This window comes from Peromyscus californicus, unplaced genomic scaffold (genome assembly GCF_007827085.1).
Source record: "Peromyscus californicus insignis strain IS unplaced genomic scaffold, ASM782708v3 Scaffold_2__1_contigs__length_46816999, whole genome shotgun sequence".
Classification (NCBI taxonomy): domain Eukaryota; kingdom Metazoa; phylum Chordata; class Mammalia; order Rodentia; family Cricetidae; genus Peromyscus; species Peromyscus californicus.
The window spans coordinates 38,563,147-38,584,795 of NW_026294540.1; the positions used below are offsets into that span (position 1 = coordinate 38,563,147).

The following is a 21,649-nucleotide window of genomic DNA, read 5'->3' on the forward strand; positions in this document are numbered from 1 at the left end:
CATCGATCAGTAACCGAGACAATCTCCCACAGACTTACTTCCCTGAGGTCTGATCTGGGGGTTTCCTCAACAGTATGTCTCAAGGTGACAATTCAAGCTATCCAGGCCAAACAGGTTTTAGAAGGTGACGCCACAGTTAAGGCATGGACCACCATTAGTTTCATCCAAAACAGATCTGTAAAGTGAGACTATACATATAGTCAGTGAAAAGTCTCAAAATCCACAGAGGGTAACAGGGTGGTTGGGAAGAAATCCTAAAAGCCGTCTGGATCCCATGGCCTCACTCCAGATCCATCACTCATTCTTTTCTATTTAAGGTTTTTTATCTTTATCTATGTGTATCTCTGTGTGCATGTATATGTGTGTATGTGTGTGTGTGTGTGTGTGTGTGTGTGTGTGTGTGTGTGTGTGTGTGTATGTCTGTCTGTATGTGTGTTGTTGTTGTTGTTGTTCCCCACAGAGGCCAGGAGAGAGCATCAGATTCCCCTGGAGCTGGAATTACAGGCAGTTGTGAGCCATAGAAAGATGACGGGAAACAAACATGAGGCCTCTGGAAGAGAATCAAAGGCTCTTGTGAATCAAGTGATCCATCTCCCAGGCCTTATCTCTCAATCACTTGACTGTGGAAAGATATTATTTGTACTCCTGGTTACCTGACCTAGCACTCAGAAGCACATACTCGTGGTCTGCAGCTCCTACCATTCTGTGAGCCCCACAGAAAACTTCCAAGATTGCTGACACAGAGGATAAACTGAAGGCAGGGCTGGTGACAGATTCACAAGGAAAAGATAAAAACAAAACAAAACAAGGACGACACACATGTGCTATTTCCCCACAAGCTGGCTTGTTAAATATTTAACCTAAGGCAACTGACCCCATAAACTTTAGGATGCTCAGACAACTTCAGGCAAGTTAATGGCACTCAGTCAGACTTTAGGAGTAACACTGTTAGGAACAGTCCTCATAGTTATCATAAAATGCTGACACTTCTTGAACGGGTTCTATTCTCACAACATGGCTGCCAGAGGAACCTAAGACGGCAGGTGCTTTCATGCCAAGGATGGCATACCTGCTTTCCCAGAACTGCCTTGCTGTTGCAATTCTAGTTAAATATTAAACAAAGACCTTAACTGACCACATAAAACTTAGAAAGTTTAGGTGATAGACTACTGGAGGAATGTCCAAGTGGGTTCTCCCCAAGAGGGCAGGACTAGACATAATTCTAGCTGTTCTCAAGGAGTTACTCAAGTACCCCAAAAATGTACTTACCAAAAGAAGACATTCTGTGAAAGCTTCTGGAGAAATAATAGATCTGTACACACTATCTGGGGAGTCAGGTGTGGTGACAGTCGCCTGTAATCCCAGGACTGAGGAGACAGAGGCAGGCAGATCTCTTGAGTTTGGAGCTAGCCTGAAACAGAGCAAGTTCCAGGACAACCAGAGCTACACAAAGCAACCTTGTGTAAAAAAAGAAATTACCTGGGGAACTTTAATGAAAAATGCCCAGTTCTGGTTGGCCAAGCGGCAGAGATGGAGGACTCCCGAGAGAGCGGTGTAGCTAAGGCTAGCCAAATCTATAAACTCTGGGTTCAGCAAAGGACCCTGCCTTAGTACAGTAAAAGTGGAAAGGAATCAAGAGAGACAATATCAACCTCAGGCCCACACACACAATTTTGTTTATAAAGCCACATTAAAGAGGCTTCCATTGGCAAAAGAGGAAATATACTGAGCATCAAATTCTATAACTGTGTGGACTGTTCAATATCAAATGTTTAAACCCATGAATAAACTATAAACTTTTTTGTAACTTATTGCCTAACACTACAGTGTAGCAATACCTGTTATGAGCAAGGTATGGACTCCATGCCAAGTATCAAAGGAAAACTGACCGCCTTAACAGGAAGCAACAAGAAGTTGATCGTTGTGAAAGCAGGTCAGTAAGGGGATGAAATCAAACACTCAGCCCACAGTTTTCTTTTGAAAGATTTATTTTTAATGTATGTGTGTGTCACACATATGTGTGGGTACCGATGGAGGCATCAGACCCCCTAAAACTGGAGTTCCAGTGAGGGCTGGGACCTGAACTTGCATCCTCTGGAAAAGCAGCAAGAACTCTCACCTGCTGAACCATCTCTGAGGCCCTCAGCCTGCGTTTCTTGTGAGGGCTGGAGAGATGGCTCAGCAGGTAAGAGCACTGGCTGTGCGAGCATCAGGCTCTGAACTCAGATCCCTAGCTCACAGGTCAACTGTAACCACAGTGCTGTGGTGAGGTGGAAACAGGAAGACTCCTGGGGCTTGCTGGCAAGCCAGCTTAGCCTATTTGGTGAGTTTCCGACCAGTGAAAGGCCCTGTCAATCCAAGATGGAGGGCTGGATTGCTCAGTGGTTAAAAACACTGTTCTAGCAGAAGACCCAGGTTCAATATCAAATCGACATAGTAGCTCATAATTATTCATGACCCCCATTTCTGAGGAGCCAATGTCTTCTTCTGACCTCCAGGTCATACACATGGACAGGTGTCGGGCATACACATGGACATACATAAAGACAGGCAAAACATATATACACCCATAAAAATAAATTTAAAAACAAATTTTTGTTCAACAAGATGAGGACAAGATGGCTCAGCAGTAAAGGTACTTGTCTATGCCCAGGACCCACACGGTGGAAGGAGAGAACCAACTTCAAGTTGTCCTCTGAACTACACACACACACACACACACACACACACACACACACACACACAAAGTACATGCATTTTTTATTAAAAAAAAAAAGATGGCTGGCCACCTGAGGAACAACAACCAAGGTTGTCCTCTGGTGTACACACATTATTATTTTTTATTGTTATTATTATTCATTCAGAGAAAACCACAACCATTATGTTTAGTATATAAAGCCCTGATACCGACCTGGCTTTGAAATACGCAGGTCATACCTAGGTCCAGTTCAGCACCGCCATCAGAACCTGCCATTGGGCTTGGGTGGCAGGGAGCCACCAGCACTGCCTAATCTGTCTAAGATAGGGAACAGAAAGAGCTGACTCTGTACACAGACTTCAGCATTGCTAACTGTGGGCATCTCACGTAAAGTCTGCATTTGCTTCACACAGACCTGTGGACACAGCTAATAAGACAGGAATGGGGTTTGCTGAACACAAATTCAATGATGGGAGCTGGAGAGGCTGCTCAGTGGTTAAGAGCACTTGCTGTTACACTTGTAGAGAGAGGACCTGGGTCCCAGCACAATACAGTCTCTAACACTAGCTCCAGGAGGTCTGGTGCATTCTTCTGGCCTCCATGGGCACTAGACATGCATGTGGTGCACATACACACACGCAAAGCACTCATACACATAAAAATAATAATAATGGGGGGGGGGCTGGAGAGATGGCTCAGTGGTTGAGATCACTGTCTACTCTTCCAGAGGACCCAGGTTTAATTCCAAACATCTACATGGTGGCTCACAAACATCTGTAACCCTAGTTCCAAGGGATCCGAGGGTACTAGGTACATACATGGTACACAGACACACATGCAGAAAAAAAACACATGCATAAAATTAATTAAAAAATTTAAATTTGATGGTGCTGATGAAATGGCTTTTAGGTAAAGGTACTTGCTACCAAACCTGACAACTAGAGTCTAATCCATTAGACTCACAGTAAAATGAAAGAGCCAACTCCTACAAGTTGTCCTCTGCCCTCTGTGCAGGTGTTGTGGAGTATGTGTGCCTACACACACTGTTGTGTAGTAATCACCTCCAAACTGGAACATGCCATCTGAGAGAGAAGCTTGTTGAGACTCAGGAAGTTCTAAAGGGAAGCTGGTTGAAACCCACTGAACAACTCATGAGTCTCAGGAAGCCCCTGAAATCGACCAGATTCACAAAAGCCCTCCCTCCCCAAGCTTACAGAATCAGTTTAAGGAATGCAGAGGAGAAGTCTGTCAACTTGCTTGCAAGTCCTGCAGTGAGCTCCAGGGGTCAGTCTTCATGATCCCTCACCCATGCTGGGGTGGGCTTCAGAGATGCTGCTGTTCCTGTAAGTCACCCCTCCCCATGTAACTCCCCAATAAACCCAATTGTTCGTCAGGTTGGACCTTGGTGGTATTGGTACTTTGGTCTATTGTTGGTTTCCTATCTGGGGTGAGTAGACATTAGCTGACATCTTCCCAGGAATAATATCACAGTACACATGTACACATGTGAACACACACACACACACACACACACACACACACACACACACACACACGTCACAGCACACACACAGACTCACAAATAATTAAAAAAATTAAATGTCATGACTGCTTGCCAAGAAATGGAAAATAAAATCACATGTAACCCTGTTAGTCATTATCATGTATCTTTGTTGTATGTATGTACACACACATTCGTATGTGTAGGGATACATGTGCATGTGCCAGAGGTTAACCTTAGGGGTCCCTCCTCATGGAACGAACCCAGCTTGTATTTTAACACAGGGCATCTCACCAGCCTGGATCTCACCTATTAGCTAAGCTGGCTGGTCAGCAAGGTCCACCAAACTGAGGTTTACATGGGTTCCGAGGACTGAACTCATCAGGTCCTCAGGCTTGCACAGCAAATGCTTTCCTGACTCAGCCATCTCCCCAGCCCCTACTTACCTTTTTTATAATGCCAAATGGAACAGGGAGTCTCGGTAAAAAGATATCAGGAGGTTCCCCGAGCAAGACTACAGCTGCAATTACACCAGCGCAGTCAACAACATTGTCTCAGCAGCCCAGTCTAAGCCACGCACAGGGACATCCATGCTGTTTACAGATCTCAAACTCATGAAAAGAGGCAGAAAAATGGCTCAAAAGGTAAAAGCGCTTGCCACCAAGCCTGACGATCAGCGAGTTCAATTCCCACAAACTGTCCTCTGACCTCTCTACATGTACACCTTGGCAACTGTGCACATGTGAGTACACTTGTGTGCATGTGCATACGTGTGCATACACACACACACTTGAAGAATTTAACAGCAGGAAAGTCCTTTCATGCCAGTAAATTAATACAAGAAAACATAGTTACAGTCTTTTTTGCTTACATATGTGGTGTCTGGGTGTTCACATGTGTGCATGTAGAGGCCCAAGCGTCTCCCTCTCTCTACCTTGTATATTGGGATGGACCTCTCCATAAACACAGAGCTGGCTATTTTAGCTAGTCTGGCTAGCCAGCTTGCTCTGAGGACCTGACCCGTCCCCACCTCCTGCAACCTGGGATTACAGGCAGCCAGAGCAGCCATGCCCACTGGGCTCTTATGTGGGTACTAGGGATCTGAACTCCAGTCATTCTGCTTGCACAGCAAACGTTTACCTGCTAGGCTGCCGCTCCAGCCCCAGGTTGTCACTTTTAATGCCTACAGACAACCTAACTTTCCTGAGCCAGCACACACATGCCAAATGGGGTTCACCTTGCCCTTGCTGTGCTAGCTGTCAATCGGGCAGTATAGAGTCCCCTGGGAAGTTTCAACTAGGCACAGTTTAGATCGGACTGGCCTGCAGTCTTATCTGTGGGGAACTGTCTTGATCACTCATGAATTGACGTGGGAAGACGCAGCGGAATCTGGGCCTGTGCTGAATGAGGAGGCTGAGCAAGCACAACAGGCAGAGGCAGGCCCGCATCTGTTTTTGTTGTTTTTCAAGACAGGGATTCGAGACCGACTGTCCCGGAACTCACTCTGTAGACCAGGCTGGCCTCAAAAACTCAGAGATCCTCCTGCCACTTGCTCTTTATTTTTTAAGATTTGTAAAAAATCTCACGTGCATGCATGCCTATGTGTGTAGTAAGGTACTTGGAAAAGCCAAAAAAGGCCATTGGATCCCCTGGAGCTAGTTGGGGGTGGTTGCGAACCACCCAACATGGGAGGTGGGACCCAAACTCTGCTCCTCTGAGAGCAGCTCTCAACCACTACATCCCCTCTCCAGCCCTCTCACCTTGACTGTGATGCAACCAACACGGCTTCCAGCTCCTACTGGGACTTCCCCACAGTAACTGACTACAACCTGGAGCCGTGAGCTAAAAGAAATCCTTTTTCCCCTAAGGGTTTGGGTTTTTTGGTCAAGTTATATGATTGCTATAAGAAATGAAACTAGAAGAGTTGGTATTCACGCCCCTCAATGTCTCAGAGGACGAGAATCCAATGACTGGAGGAGAGGGACTACTATCATAAGGTGAGTGGGAAATGTAACTCAGGAGCAAGAAGCTGACAGGGCTTAAACCCCACCCTGAATCCCAGCACTCGAGGAGCAAAGGCAGTCATATCTAAGTTGGAGGCCAGCCTGGTCTACATAGTGAGACCATATCTTAAAAACACAACAACAAAATCCTCAGACCCAGGATTCACGGGCTATTCACAGGCTCAAAGATCAAGTTCCCCCACTAAGACGTGAGTCCTGCAAGCTCACAGATTTCTTAAAAATGTTATTTACATGTATATGTGTCTCTGTGTGGGTATGCACTTGTGTGCAGAGGCCAGAAGAGGTTGTCCGATCCCATGGAGCTGGAGTCACAGGAAGTACTGATCTATTCAATGTGGGTGCTGGGAATCAAACTCAGGTCTTCTGAAAGAGCAGTATGTACTCTTAATGGCTGAACAATCTCTCCAGCCTGCAAAGATTTATCTTTAATTATGTTCATATTCATGGGAGGTCTGTATATATAAGTGAAGGTGCCCAAAGAGGCTAGAAGACAGGAGCCTAGAAGAGTGTGTTGGGTCCCGTGGAGCTGCAGTTACAGCCTGGTGTGAGCTGCCAGAACCAAACCTGGGTCCTCTGCAAGAGTAGCAACTCCCTTATCCACTGAACCATCTCTCCAACCCAAGCTCAGAGACAGTCCTGTTTGACTGACTGATGCATCCTAAGTTTACAGAACACTCCTGCCACACTGCAGTACCTCAACGCTTACAGGATGAATGAGATGAGAACCAAGAGGGCCAGCCTGGTGGAGCAGATGTGGAGTTCCAGATACTCCAGAGGGTGGAGCCGGAGGGTTCAAAGCTTGCATGACCCACAAACCAATTCCAAGGCCAGCCCGAGCAACTCATCAAAACCTTGCCTCAAAATTAACTTTTAAAAAGGGGGAGGGGAGCCGGGCGGTGGTGGCGCACGCCTTTAATCCCAGCACTCGGGAGGCAGAGCCAGGCGGATCTCTGTGAGTTCAAGGCCAGCCTGGACTACCAAGTGAGTTCCAGGAAAGGCGCAAAGCTACACAGAGAAACCCTGTCTCGAAAAACCAAAAAAGGGGGAGGGGTATAGCTGGGGATACAGCTCAGCGGCACGATACTTGCCTCAGTATGTTAGGCCACAGGTTCAATCTCCACACCACACACACACACCCCTCACTCTCACTCTCTCAGAGGTATTATATACCCTAAAGAGCCTTCAAATATAGGGCATCAACACTAGTTTGTCTTTCAGATTCATTCATCAGGTATTTTCAGGGAAGCCACTAACTGCCTTAAAATATTTTCACGTTTATTCAATGATCAGTAGCAAAATATTAATTTCCTAGTAGCTGTGGTTACAGTGCAAGGAGTAATGGGAGGGGGGAGACTTTACAGATGAGGGTAGAATGTTCTAGTCCACGACAGTAAGGCTGCCAAGAAAGCAAAATAAACAAGACTGCATGAGAGAAGTCCCCACCTGAGGTGGAGGGCATGTGAGACCCCACACAGGACAGGCTGGCACAGCAGTGTGCCCAGGTTCTGATGTGGCACTTGAAACAACATGTGCTTTGGGATACTTACAAGCTACTGCTCTGGCTTTGCTCACAAGTGCCAAGATCTCACTGGTTCAGATCACCGCGGCAGTCTCAGAGCCAAGAGCACAATAGGTGCTTAATCAATATTTGAAAATGAAAAAGACGGAGGCAGGGCAGGCCAGAGCTAATACCTCGCGGGCAAGACAGAGCTCTCTAAAAATTGAGCTTCAAGGCTGGACACATACCTCAGTCAGTAGAGTACCCTACCTAGCATGCACAAAGCCCTGGTTTCATATCCAACATAGCAGAACCAGGCATGGTGGCACATCCTGTCACCTCAGCACTGGGAAGATGGAGGCAGGAGGATCAGAAGTTCAAGACCATCTTCAGCTACACAGCTAGTGTGAAACCAACTTAGATAATATGGGGCCTTACCTCAAAAAGAAGAGAAAAAGAGCTTCAAGCTGCCAAAATGCAACAAAATTCTGCCCTTACCTCCAAACTTGCTCAGGAGGTGGGTTCTCAAACCCCACTGTGGGAGGAAAAAAACAAAAACTGAAGCTCAGGATTGTTTCCCTACAACAGGTGAAGGAAACTGGTCCCTGTGGAAGCTCTCCACACACCAGGCTGCCCTCCTCTTGCTCGAACACACTCTGTTGTCCCTCACTGGGCACCGCCAGGCCACCTGTCACAATGAAGTCGCCCCGGAGGCAGAGCCAACGCACGGTAGGCTCACTGCACCGGGGGCTCCTGGCGATGCTGGGTCTTCTGGTGCCGGTTGAGGATGGACCTCTGGTTGAAGCTGCGGCCGCAGGCGGGGCAGTGGTAGGGCTTCTCGCCCGTGTGGATCCTCTGGTGCCGCACCAGCCGCTCCCCCTTACTGAAGCGCTTGCCGCACACCTGGCAGCCGTAGGGCTTCTCCCCAGTGTGCGCGCGCCGGTGCACTGCCAGGTTGGCGTTCCTGCTGAAGCTCTTGCCGCACTCGCAGGTGTAGGGCTTCTCGCCGGTGTGTGTCCTGCGGTGCACCAGCAGGTGCTGCCTGCGGCTGAAGCCCTTCCAGCAGTCTGAGCACTTGTAGGGTTTCTCCCCCGTGTGGCTGCGCTGGTGCACCTCCAGGTGATGCCTCTGGCTGAAAGTCTTCCAGCACTCACCGCACACGTAGGGCCTCTTGCCCAGGTGGGTCCTCTGATGCTTGGTGAGGTACTCCCTCAGGGTGAAACCTTTCCCGCACTCAACGCAGCCAAAGGACTTCTCCTCTTCATGGGTTCGCTGGTGCCTGACAAGGTTGGAGCTCCGACTAAAGCCCTTCCCACACTCAGGGCACTGGAAAGGCTTCCAGAAAGAACTGTGGGTACTGAGGGCATCCGGCAGGGGGACCCCATGCTGAGGAACGGGGAGCCCAGGTAAACTGGCCCCAGAGCCCCCAGGCTCCTGCTCACAGGCACCCCCTGGGCCAGGAACCTGGATGGCAGCTTCTCCAAACCCATCGGAAGTCAACCCAACAAATGCTCTTTTCAGGTCCTCCTGCTGGGGTTTGGCCTCCTTGTCCTTGTTCCCAGCACCTGTGTGGCAAAGGAGGTCAACACTGGGGTGATGCTCCAGCACAGACCCTCCAACTGCTGCTCTCCTGTACTAACTTTACACTCTTATCTAGGGCTTCCTGCATGCCAGGGGCCATATGGGCTAGGTCAAGTTTCCCATCACCATCTCCCACACCGAGAAAAAACAAACTTACTTCTTTGTGGGGATCTGAGAGGAACAGAGAGACCTACAGGCCGCCATCTCTCCTCTCTAAGCCCCCATGGCTGCCTATGCTTTCAGGCTCCATCATGTTGTCTACGGCTCTCTGTAATGCTGCCCCTCCTCAGACCTGAAGGCCAGCTCTCCCACTGGGACGCTGTGGCCCTGCTGGACAGGCATGTCTGAAAGGAGCCTCCTCTCACTTCCTTTCTGCCTTCCTCTCTTTCTAATAGTGACCACCAAAGGGACTTCATGCACTATGTCGTCTCCTCCAAATGCATCCCTTTATCTTGGTGGTGGTGATGGTTTGGCTTGCTGAGATAGGGTCTCACTCTGTAACTCAGGCTGGCCTTGAACTCGCAATCCTGAAGGAGGAGTCACAGGCCTGCATAACCATACCCAGCTTAGGTTTGTCCTATTAACGGTTCCTCTTCATTTCCTTTGGTCAACAACCCCAACACCTTTCACATCCATGAACCCTGAACTCTGACATTTCTTTACTCCTTACCACTTCCCTGCCCTGATACTGGATTGCATGACAGATTTTAATATCCTCCCACTTAACGTTCTGCTAATTCAGACTTTTACTTCCTTCAAACTCTAATTCAGTGGGGCGGGAGAGATAGCTCAGTGGTTAAGACCACTTGTACAGCCAGAGGACCTGAGTTCAGATCCCAGCATGCATAGAACAAGCCCAGTGTGGTCTCATGCATGCCTGTAACACCACCATTGTGGGTTGCAGAGACAGGAAGATCACTAGGACTGTCCGTCTAGCTGAAAAAGTCAAGTTCCAGGTTTAGGGAGAGACCCTGTCTCAAAGGAATAAGGCAGAGTGACAAGGGGGGAAACCGGATACCCTATTCCTTCCTCTGGGCATGAGCAAATCTAACTCAGTGATTTCCATGAAGAGCACACCTGGTGATTCTCTTCCCCTGGCCTCTTTTACATTGATGTAGTCAGTTAGCCCTCACTTACATGTATTACCATGTGTGCATGCACACATGCACACACACACACACACACTGTATTTTCTCATCCAGCATACTCCCTGTCCCAACACAAAGCTGCCATATAGGGCCTGCATGCAGGGAGTGTTCAATAACCACCTGCTGGATGAACCAGAGCAAACGCTCCTCTTCTGCTCCTTTCCTTTCTTCCAGTCCTCGATGCCCATTAGTCACGGGCACACTTCTCCAAGACTGGCCCATACTCTCCACACTACCGTCAGCAGTACCATGGCTAGGGTAAGACTCTTAAACTGCAGCTTTCAAAACTCCCCCTTTCTCACCTGTGCAGGAGACAGTCTTACCTGAGAGGACCCCACAGTCCTGTGATTCCACATACTCCCCGAAGCAGTCGATCTGAGCTGGGGCCACGTGCCTCCATTCCTCTTCAGGAAAAGCCAGAGTCATGTCTTTAAATGGCCCCAGACCCTGAAACAACAGATTGCTGTAAATACAGAAAGCTGCTCCTGTAGAGGACTGGGGTTCAGTTCCCAGTACCCACATGATAGCTAATAACAGCCTGTAACTACAGTTCGGATGCCATCTTCTGGACTCTGAGTGCACCAGGCACACATGTGATGCACATATATACATACATACAGAAAAAACATTCATATACCTAAAAAAATAAAATTAAGAGAAAAAAGTAAGAACTAGAGCTGGGGAAAGAGCTCAGTGGGTTAAGGTGCTTGCTGCCAAGCAAGCAAGATGAACACAGTTCAATTTCTAGAAAGAAAATGATGGAAGGGGAGACCTGACTCCAGCAAGCTGCCCTCTGACCTCTACATGAGCACTGTGGCACAGCCCTGTCACACATACACTAAACACATTTTCAAAAAACGGTGGAGCACTCTACCAGGAGCTTCAAAGCTAGGCTCAAGCACAGCAACAACAGAAGGACGGGACCCTGGACAAACTGGGAGAACTGCCATCTCCCAACAGCTTTAATGCGGGGGCCAACACGCTCACATCCTGCTGCTGTGGCTCTGCTTGCCCCCACCACCTCAGCATCCAGATGCACCTGCTCTCCCTCTTCAAGCTTGAGCCTGGAAGCCTGTGTGTCCCCTCAGGCCCCACCTGAAGGTTATGTTTTTCCTAAAGAACTGTTCAGTAGGTAAAGCCTGACGATCCACATAAAGGCAGAAGCAGAGAAACAACCACACAAAGCTGTCCTCTGACCTCCACACATGGGCTGGGACGAACACCCCCATATCCATCGTATACACATGCATACAATGATGATAAATAATAAATTTTAACTTTTGAAGAATAAAGTCATGTTAAATAAACAAAATGGAGTATGGTGCTTAGGAATAAGGATCAGCTGGTAGAGTGTTTGCCTAGCATGTCTAAAGCCCTGGATTCCGTCCAAACCAGATGTGGTGCCGCAGGTCCAGAATCCCAGCACTCAGGTGTGGAAACACAAGATCAGGAGCATAAAGACATCCTCTGCTACTTTTTTATGTGTGTGTGAGAGAGACACACACACATGTGCAGTCCTCAGGGAGGACAGAAAAGAGCCCCCGAGTGGAACCACAGGAGGCTGCAATCCACCTGACATGAACGCTGGAAGCCTACCTTGTATGCTCTGGAAGAACAGGAAACACTGTCAACTGCTGAGCCATCCCTCCGGCCCCATCAGCTACACATTGAGTTTGAGGGTAGCCTGGGCTACATAAGGCCCCGTCTCAAAAAATAAATTCAACAAAATCTCCAAAACAGGTAAATTAGCTCACCTGGGATGTTGCTGCAAGGAACCCGGCAGCAAGTTCTTGGTCTCTGGTGCTCACAGAGGAAAGACCTGGACCCGCATGAAGAATGGGCAGTGCTGAGCAGAACACACAGAAGGATCAGGGCTGTCGTCCACCAATTCAAAAGCACCCCACCCAACACACACACAATCTCAGAACAAAAGATCACAAAGAGTTACTTCAGGGTCAGGCAGTGGTGGCACACACCTTTAATCCCAGTACCCGGGAGGCAGAGGGAGGCAGCTCTGAGTTCGAGGCCAGCCTGGTCTACATAGTGAGTTCCAGGACAGCCAGGGCTACACAGAGAAAGATGAAATGTAAAAAAAGAAAAAAAAGAAAAGAAATGTAAAAAAAATTAAATAAAAGGGTTACTTCAGGACCATAATGACCCACAGTCAGGAGTCTGGGTGTCCCCTGCCCTGTTCTGGCTGAAAGGACTGTCCCAGCCCTGTCCCCTCAGAGTTAGACACAGTCCAGAGTCACTCATGAGGACAGCTCTCTGAGATTCAGGAATAATGAAGTCTCATGTGGGTGTGGTCTATCTCCCTACTTATCATCAGCATAGTTCCTAGTGGTTCTAGAAGGGATGAGGGGAAGAGAAAAAAATGATGAGAGAACATGATTCTAGATATACCTTGAAAAAACTAGTCAAGGTGTAAAGAACCATTCCATCTGCTTCCTACCGGGGTAGAGGAGGCAGCCTGGAATTCAGAATTATACCTTACCAGCGCCTACTTAGCCCAGTGCTGAGTTTCTGAAGAGACTGGGGGTGGACGGGACCTTCCATCCTCACCACCTGCATCTTAGCATCTTACCTTGCTCCTGGAAGGCCTGTGTCCCGTCTCCAGGGCCCTGGCTCAGCTGTTCTGCAGTGCTTGGGCCTAAGCTTTGAACTCCGTCCCCCTGAAGTATCCCCCACTCAGGTTTGACTTCTACTGGCCCCAAGTGGATGCTTGATTGCCAAGATCCTCCGCCAAGGGCTGTGACCAGCTGCTCTCCCTGGGCATGGCATGGAACCTAAGAAGAAGAATGCCCATACCAATTAGAAGGAGACCTGCTGGAAACTGTTAAAAAGAGAGCTGAATTAAAACAGAAAGGAAGCAAGGCTGGGGGTGTGACTCAGTTGGTAGCGTGCTTGCCTGCATGCAAGAAGCCCTGAAGTCCTAGGTTCCATCCCCAGCACCACATAAACCCAGGATAATGGTCAAGCCTGCAATCCCAGCACTCAGTAGAGGGAGGAAGGTCTCTCTCTCTCTCTGGGTTCAAAGCCAGCCTGGTCTAATTAGTGAATTACAGGTCAACCAGGGTTACATAGTAGACCCTGCTTTTTTTTTTTACCTAAAAAAACCAAAAAGGTAGAAAGAAGAGAGGGAAAAGAGAGGAGGAGAGAGGGGAAGGGAGGGACGGTATAAGAGAGAGTGTGGGAGGATGAGGAAAGACAGCTGCTGACCTCTTCCACATGAAGAAAGCTAAACTCTCCCAAAATGAAGTAGCAAATGAGAAAGCTGCTCTACAAAGTGGAACATTGCAGCGGCGTTCTCATGGAAATGAGGCCCTGGCTCTCTCCCCCCCGCCCCCCACAGTTTTTAATACTGATCATCAACTTTACAGGTTCTGGAGTCACCTGTAAGACGAACCTCTAGGCATACCTGTGGGGGACATGTGTCTAGATTTGGTTACGTGGGGTGGGAAGCCCCACCTTAATCCAGGTGGCACTATCCCATGGGCTGAAGTCCCACAAAGAATCAAAGGAGAAAGTGGGGGCTGGAGAGCTCAGCATCTGAGCGCACACACTGCTCGTGCAGAGCACCTAAGTTTGGTTTCTAGTGCTCACACCGGGCAGCTCACAACCATCTGTAGCTCCAGCTCCAGGGGATTCAATGTCTTCTGTGGGTACCTGAATATATGTGCACGTTCTAACACAGAGACTCACAATAAAAAGAAGTAAATGTTTTCATCTTTAAAACAAAAAGGAGAAAGTGAGCTGAGCACCAGCATTCCCACTGCTTCCTGAAGGGGATGTAATGTGGCCAGTTGTCTCACCCTCTTGCCACCACACTTTCCCCACAATCTGTGAGCCAAAAACGTGAGCACTTCTCTGTTAATTCCTGGCCTTAAGATATTTATTTAGCCGGGCGGTGGTGGCGCACGCCTTTAATCCCAGCACTCGGGAGGCAGAAGCAGGCGGATCTCTGTGAGTTCGAGGCCAGCCTGGGCTACAGAGCGAGATCCAGGAAAGGCGCAAAGCTACACAGAGAAACCCTGTCTTGAAAAACAAAAACAAAAACAAAAAAACAAACAAACAAAAAAGATATTTATTTAAGGCTGGAGAGATGGCACCTAAGAGTACTGACTACTCTTCCAGGGGACCCTGGCTCAATTTGCAGAACCCACAAGGCAGCTACTAACTAGCTATAACTCCAGTTCTAGGGGATCTGGATTCCAGAGGCACTGCATGCACATGCTGCAGATATACTTGCAGGCAAAACACCCACACACATAAAATAAAATAAAATAAAATAAAAATTTTAAAGATACTTAAAATACCTTTTTTTTTTTGGCATGGGTATGTGTGGTATCTGTGCATGTGTGTGGATGCATGTGCATGCATATGTAGAGGACAATGGGTGACCTCAGTGTCTTCCTTTATCACTCTGGGCCTTATGTGATTAAGCCAAGCCTGTCACCTGATTTCTTGCTTGCTGATTTCACCGTCCACCGAGCCAGATCACTCAGAGGATGCCGACTCCATCTCCTGAGTGGATTACAGGTGGACCATCATGCTTACCCAGCATTTGTGTGGGAGCTGGAAACACGACTCCAGTCCTCATCCTTTCATAGCAGATGCTTCATCCACTGAACCATCTCCCAACCCCTAAAACTATCTTGTAATACACCCCACTCCGCTCCTCCTAAAACTCCTTTCTGCAACAAAGTGAAGCCCAAATCTGGCTAGCCTGAGCGGAGATTCCTAAAGGTGAGTAAGGAATCCCAGTTGCCACCAGCAGAAGGACAGGCATTAGCCTCTTCCCCAAGAGCATGCAGAGCTCACAGTGGACCCCGAAAACCATCAAAACTGCTTTTTTGGATTTGAGGCTCTCCAGGGAGTCCCTGATGCCCAAACCAAGGCATCATGCCCTCCTGCCCGTGGATATCTTCCCTAGAGATGGCTCTTTAAAAAAAGTCTTCTACATGTGTATATGATGTGTGTGTGTGTGTGTGTGTGTGTGTGTTCATGTATGTGAGTATGGGCATGTGTGGAGATCAGAGCACACCTTCCAGTGCTGGTTCTCACCTTCCACCTTATAATAGGGACTCCTGCTGATCACTGCTGAGGATGCCTGGCTACCTGGACTTGCAAACTTATGGGGCTCTCTTTTCTCTGCCTACCATCTCACCACTGGGATTACACATGCACACGGCCTATGTGGCTTTTCCATGGGTCTTGGAGATCCGAACCCGGATTCTCACGCTTGCGTGGCAAGCTCTTCACCCACTGAGCCATCTCCTCACCCCGACTCTTGTTGCTAAAATTGCAGCCACTCTCCAGAAAGGCCCTTGGGGGCTGGGGGATGATGGAGCAGGCTCTATGTCTCATCCACTCCAACACTTCCTTAAGCTCTCCACTTCTGATTCCCACACCAACCGTGCAAGGCCTGGACACCCTCTTCTCACCCACCGCCTTGGCCTCAGGTGTGCTCTCCATCAGGTCCTCCACCATGGCCACCAGAGCCTTGCCGCTGTCTGGGCTGTGATCTCGGATCCAGGTGTAGAACTCGCGGGGCAGGATGGTGAGGAACTGCTCCAGCACCAGCAGCTCCAGGATCTGCTCCTTGGTGTGCAGCTCCGGCCTCAGCCACCGCCGACAGAGCTCCTGGAGCTCCCTGAGAGCTTCCTGGGGACCAGCAGCCTCTTGGTAGCGGAACTGCCGAAACCTCAGCCGGAATGCCTCAGGACTTGAGTCCTCCCCTCCCCGGCCCCATGGCAGCTCCTTCTCCAGTTTCACCACTGGAGCACCCATCTGCTGCTGAGGATCTTCTGCCATCTCCAGACGCTCTTTCAGCATCTTCAAGCTCCAGCAAGACTGAGGATGACAACAGAGAGGGCCCTTCTGAGAACAGAAGACACACGAGTCAGCCCATCCAGTTCTGTGTCTACACTAGTGACTGTTCTCAGGAAGCTGACGTATATCCTCAAATCCTACCAGCTGACCTGAGGCTTAGGTTAGTCCCGGTGGAGACAATGATGCAGACAAACTTTGAGGTCAAAACTAACCAATGCATTAGTGGCTTGACTGTGACAGTACACTCAGTCTAAAGACAATGCCACATGGGCTATTGCCACTGCTCTTGAATGCCCATGTAACTAGATGTAAAGTCAGCTGCTGAAGACCCAATACATTTTGGTTGCAGGGCCCAGAGAAATCAAGCTGGAACTGACCTGAAATTTCCTCCCTATTCTCTAGTTTTCATAGTGCTGGAATGTGCTATATGGTCCACTGGAGGAGAAAAGTCATCATTGCTGGTATTACCCAGTAGCGAAGCTTCCTGCTATAATGAAGAATGACCTGCCAGACAAGATGTCCCCTGGTGTTATAGTGATGAAGGTTATGGAGGTAACCAATTCCTTTCTAACTGGATTTGTGGCTTGCTCTATAGGAGGGAATTCATGCCTGGTACTGTAAACCTGGTCAAAAACCCACAGGCAGGGAGACTACGGGCCTAAGGGAGAACCCACTACTGTGGTTTTGCTGAAATAGACGTGGTACCAAACCACCTTCTAAATACTTACGTTTACACCCATAGATTAGAGCTGCTCTCAGGCTTGGTCAGGGAAGCCTTTCTGCTCACAGTTAATGCAGACACTTACAACTGGTCAAAGGGCTGAGACTAAGTGACTGTTGAGTGTTCCTCCCTAAACGGAACATCTGTGTCAACACCTCTACACAGCCAAGGCTCAGGGAACATAGCAGAAGAGGGACAGAAAGAACGTAAGAGCCGGAAGATGGCCAGGAGTCCCCTGAAGTGCTGTCTTCTGCACGTGACATAGGCAGGGCACTCATGCACTTACTGCAGCCGTGGTCACCTGCACAAGACCTGCACAGGACCAAGCCAGTAAAAGCAGTCAGCAGCATTCCAACAAAAGAGAAGAGGACGTGCAAATGGGACTGAGATGTATGGGTGATCCTGGGAGGAGCAGGGGGGGGGGGGAGGGGGGCTTAGGGTAGGCATAGTCAAGATACGTTGTTCGCGTGTCCAAAAATGTCAAGAGAATAGGTAAAAGCTGAGACACAGAGAGAATACGCAAGCAGCCTATATAGCTGTCTCCCTCCCAAAACACGGAAGGTTTAAAAGGAAGAAAGATGGGACTAGAGAGGCAGCTCGGTGATTAAGAGCACCTGCTGCTCTTGCAGAGGACCCAGGTTCAGTTCCCAGCACACACGGTGGCTCACAACCATCTCTAAGTCCAGTTCTAGAAGATCTGTTGTGTCTTCTGGACACTGTGCGCACCAGGCACTTACTTGGTACATAGTCATATATGTAGGGGAAAAAAAATCCACCTATACACATAAAATAAAAAAATATTTTAAAAAAGAAAGAACCAGTAGACGTAGAGGCACACACATCTTTAATCTCAGCATTGGGATGAAGAGGCAGGCATATCTCTGTGAGTTCAAGGCCAGCCTGATCTACATAGTGAGTTCCAGGACAGTCAGAGCTACACAGTGAGACCTTGTCTCGGAAAAAAAAAAAAAAAATGAACAACCATGGCGGTAGTTGCCTGAAATCCTGGTACCTGGCTTAGGCTGGAGATGGTGAGTTCCAGGCCAATCTGGCTACACAGCTGGAAAAAATGGAGAGGAAAAAAGGAGGGCAGGAGGGAGAAGAAAAAAAAAAAAAGGAGGAAAGGAATAACGGTGAGAAACGAACATTACTCCCGAGGAAAGAGGCTGCAAAGCAGGCAGCAAACTGCATCTTGTTTACTTCCGGGCGGGCAGGCTGGAGAAACAGGCCCCAAACCCCAAGCAGTAAGGCGCTCAGATTGTTGGCGCAAGTAGCGGCGAGAGGCCACGACCTTCTGCTACAGATTCTTCTGGATGTTTGCGTTTTTCTCAACCCGCTCCTTAAACCGACTCCTCATTTTTCTGTCTACATTACTCGTCCCTGCTGCATCGAGCTTTCTCAAAAGTCCGCGCTACTGCCTAGCTCGGTCCGCCGGTGCCCTGGGGGCAAGAGGCCCGCGTGGATCTTTCCACGCGGGCCTCTGGCAGACAGAAGGTGCCGCGTGGCCGTTCTTCCAAGGACTGTCCTGCATCTGCGTCTAAAACGCTTAGCGGCGCTTTTCAGAGTGGCAGGGTCAAGGTCTTCCCGGGGATCCTGGACACCCTGTGTTAGCTCCCCCCACCCTCCCTGCCTGGCCCGGCCGCGACCCGCGTGAATCTTACCTGAGACCACGGCTGTGCGTGGAGATGCGACCTCCGGGCCGCAGCTGCCCTGCCCAGCTGCAAACAGCCCCGTCCCCACCCGCCCGGACCGGGCCACGGCCTTGACTGATTGCGCGCTCAGCACCTGCCTTGGCCTGCGCGGACCGGAAGTAGGTGGCGGATGCTGTCAGGCAGGTGCCCTATGGAAAGGGCCCGGGTCCGCTTCCTCTCTAGGACACTCGGAGGTCTCAGAAGGAGGTATCTCTCTATGGTCGGTCATGGCCACTGCATGGTTTCCCGCCTTTCTCCTGGCTCTACGGCATCTCCGTACATTTTTTTAAAAAATGAATCTGTACAAAAAAAAGGAGCTTCTCTGCCCTAGGCTAAGAGATACATTAATCTAGGAGTATAAATATAAGTACTTTAACATTTTAAATGTTTTTATTTAGTTTGTGTTAGGACAACCAGAGGACTCAGTTCTCACCTTCTACCACGTATGTAGGTCCCAAGGATAGAACTCAGACCATCGAGCTTGGGGACAAGCACCTTGACCCACTGAGTCACCTCACTGCCCCTGAACATAAATATTTAGACAGCAATTTGACAGTATGTTCCTTTGGGAAATGTGATGGTTAGTTTTAACTGTCACCTTGATAACCTAGGATCACCTAGGAAGAATCTCAGTGAGGGGCTAGACAATCCCTCCCTGTCAAGTTGGCCTGTGGGCTTGATGTGGGAAGACCCAGACTACTGTGGGTGGCACCGCTCGTGGGTTTGGGTCTTGGACTCTGAAAGAATGGAGAAAGGGAGCTGAGTAGTAAGCATGCATACATTAATTCATTTCTCCCTGCTCTCGACTGTGGCTGTGATGTGACCAGCGGCTTCCAGTTCCTGCTGCCTCGACTTCCCTACAGTGAAGACTGTAACCTGGAAGTGTGAGCTAAAATAAACACAATCTCTTCAAAGCTGTTTTTGCTTGACAAGGTCTCTCCATGTAGCCTGGCTGTTCAGGAACTTGCTATGTAGACCAGGCTGGCCTCAAACTCACAGAGATTCATCTGCCTCTGCCTCAGAGTGCTGGGATTAAAGGCATGCATCACCACCACCGTGTGCCTTAATGTTTTAACTATAATGGAATTACTATAAAAGACATGTATACCAGATTCTCAGGGAAAACAAAGTTACATCTTGTGATAAGAGGGTTGTCTTAGAGCAGGTGACACTTCAGTTGGGATTAGACATGAGGGATTTTCCCTTTCTGGAAAAGAGAGAGAAGGGTATTGAAACCAGAGACTGGTGCTCAGGCCAGACATGGTGGTACACATCTTTAATATCAGCACTCAGGAGGCAGAGACAGGCAGATCTCTGTGAGTTCAAGGCCAATCTGGTTTACATAGTTTCAGTGCAGCCAGAACTACATACTGAGACCTTCTCAAAAATTAAGTAAATAAGTAAACAAAAAATAAATAATAAAATGAAAAGAGACTGGTGCTTGGAAAGGCATTCATATTTGAAGGAAATGGCATGTTAGAAGATTTCTGATGTACTTCATGTGCCCCAAACTCATCAATGGAAGAGAGAAGCCTGAGCATGGTAGTGCATGCCTGGAATCCCAATGAGCTCAGGCTGACCTGAGCTGTATAGTAAAATCAGATGCAGCCTGCGCTACATAGTGAGTGTGAGGCCAGTTTGGGTTACATATAATGAGGAGAGAAAAAGATAGATGATAGATAGATACATAGATAGATAGATAGATAGATAGATAGATAGATAGATAGACAGAGAGGGAGAACCCACTCAACCAGGAGACCTCTGACTTCAGGACAGGCTGAGGCAGTGCTGACACAGTGGTAGTTGACCTCTCTGTCTCTCCAGAGGCCCAGGTTCCAGGGCTACATAGCCAGGGCTACATAGCGAGACTCTTGTCACAAGAGAAAAAAAAAACTATGTAAAAACTTGTAAAAATGGTAGGTTTAATAAACAACATAAAACCAAAATCTCCTAGTAAAATTTTGTTACATGTCGTTGGTTGAGATGGCTTAGTGAGGTGCTGCCAACAGGCCTGACAATTCCTGGACCCATTTGGAGGAAAGAGACAACCAACTCCCACAAGTTGTCCTCTGGCCTCTACATTTGCACCATGATACACCCACACACAAATAAATAAAATGTATTTTTTTAAATTAAAAACCAATTTTGTTTCATGTGCAAATGTGAAGACTCACTTCTTTCATAGTTATGATAAAATAACTCCACCCATGGAAAACCAGATCTCCATTAAGTCAAAAGTGTTCTGCACCCCACAGGAACCTCTCACCCCTATTTAATTTTTGTGGTTAATAAAAGAAGTGAGAGAGGCTGGGCAGTGGTGCCACACACCTTTAATCCCAGCACTTGGGAGACAGAGGCAGGCAGATCTCTGAGTTCAAAGCCAGCCTGGTCTACAGAATGAGTTCCAGGTCAGTCAAGGCTACCCAGAGAAACCCTGTCTCAAAAACAAAAACATAAAACAAACACAAAACAAAAATGGTACCACAGAAGACCTAGACACAAAACAAAAAGGTACCACAGAAGAACTAGACATTTCAGAATCTCTCCTTGGGTAAAATCCATGGTCCTCAGTCAGGGCAGTTTCACATCTTAAGTATTCCTCAGTGCCTGTGGATAGTTTGGGTTCCATTAAACCAAGAGGACCCCTGATGCTACAAGCAGCTAGTGGGTAGAAAGAAGGCAGGGGTGATATTACTGATTCTTCAAGAAACAGAGTCTCCCACATCAAAGATTATCCATCCCTGCTGGCTGTGATGGCTCACGCACTTGGGAGGCAGAGGCAGGTGGATCTCTGTGAGTTTGAGGCCAGCCTGGTCAACTTAGGGAGGGCCTCCCTAAAACAAATAAGCAAACGAAAGCAAGCATGGTGGACCACACCACACTTGTAATCCCAGCACTCAAGGGATGCAGGCAGATAAGAAACTCATTGTTAGCCGGGCGGTGGTGGCGCACGCC

At 48.4% G+C, this 21,649-nt stretch overlaps 1 protein-coding gene across 5 annotated transcripts; it reads right to left on the reverse strand.

Moving 5' to 3' along the window:
* Window positions 1–7,477: 7,477 nt before the first annotated feature.
* Zscan25 (zinc finger and SCAN domain containing 25) lies at window positions 7,478–18,802 on the reverse strand. 5 transcript variants are annotated; one of them, XM_052754484.1, is made up of 7 exons: window positions 18,665–18,802; window positions 18,016–18,063; window positions 15,899–16,303; window positions 13,035–13,236; window positions 12,205–12,296; window positions 10,774–10,897; window positions 7,478–9,286 (listed from the first exon to the last, which is right to left on the reverse strand). In XM_052754484.1, exons 3-7 carry the CDS (start codon window positions 16,283–16,285, stop codon window positions 8,457–8,459), a joined length of 1,635 nt encoding a protein of 544 aa, XP_052610444.1. In that variant the 5' UTR covers window positions 16,286–16,303; window positions 18,016–18,063; window positions 18,665–18,802; the 3' UTR covers window positions 7,478–8,456. The 5 variants fall into 5 exon arrangements, with proteins under 5 accessions (XP_052610444.1, XP_052610445.1, XP_052610441.1 ...); XM_052754485.1 differs by lacking the exon at window positions 18,016–18,063 and having other exon boundaries at window positions 12,205–12,269; XM_052754481.1 differs by lacking the exon at window positions 18,016–18,063.
* Window positions 18,803–21,649: the final 2,847 nt, after the last annotated feature.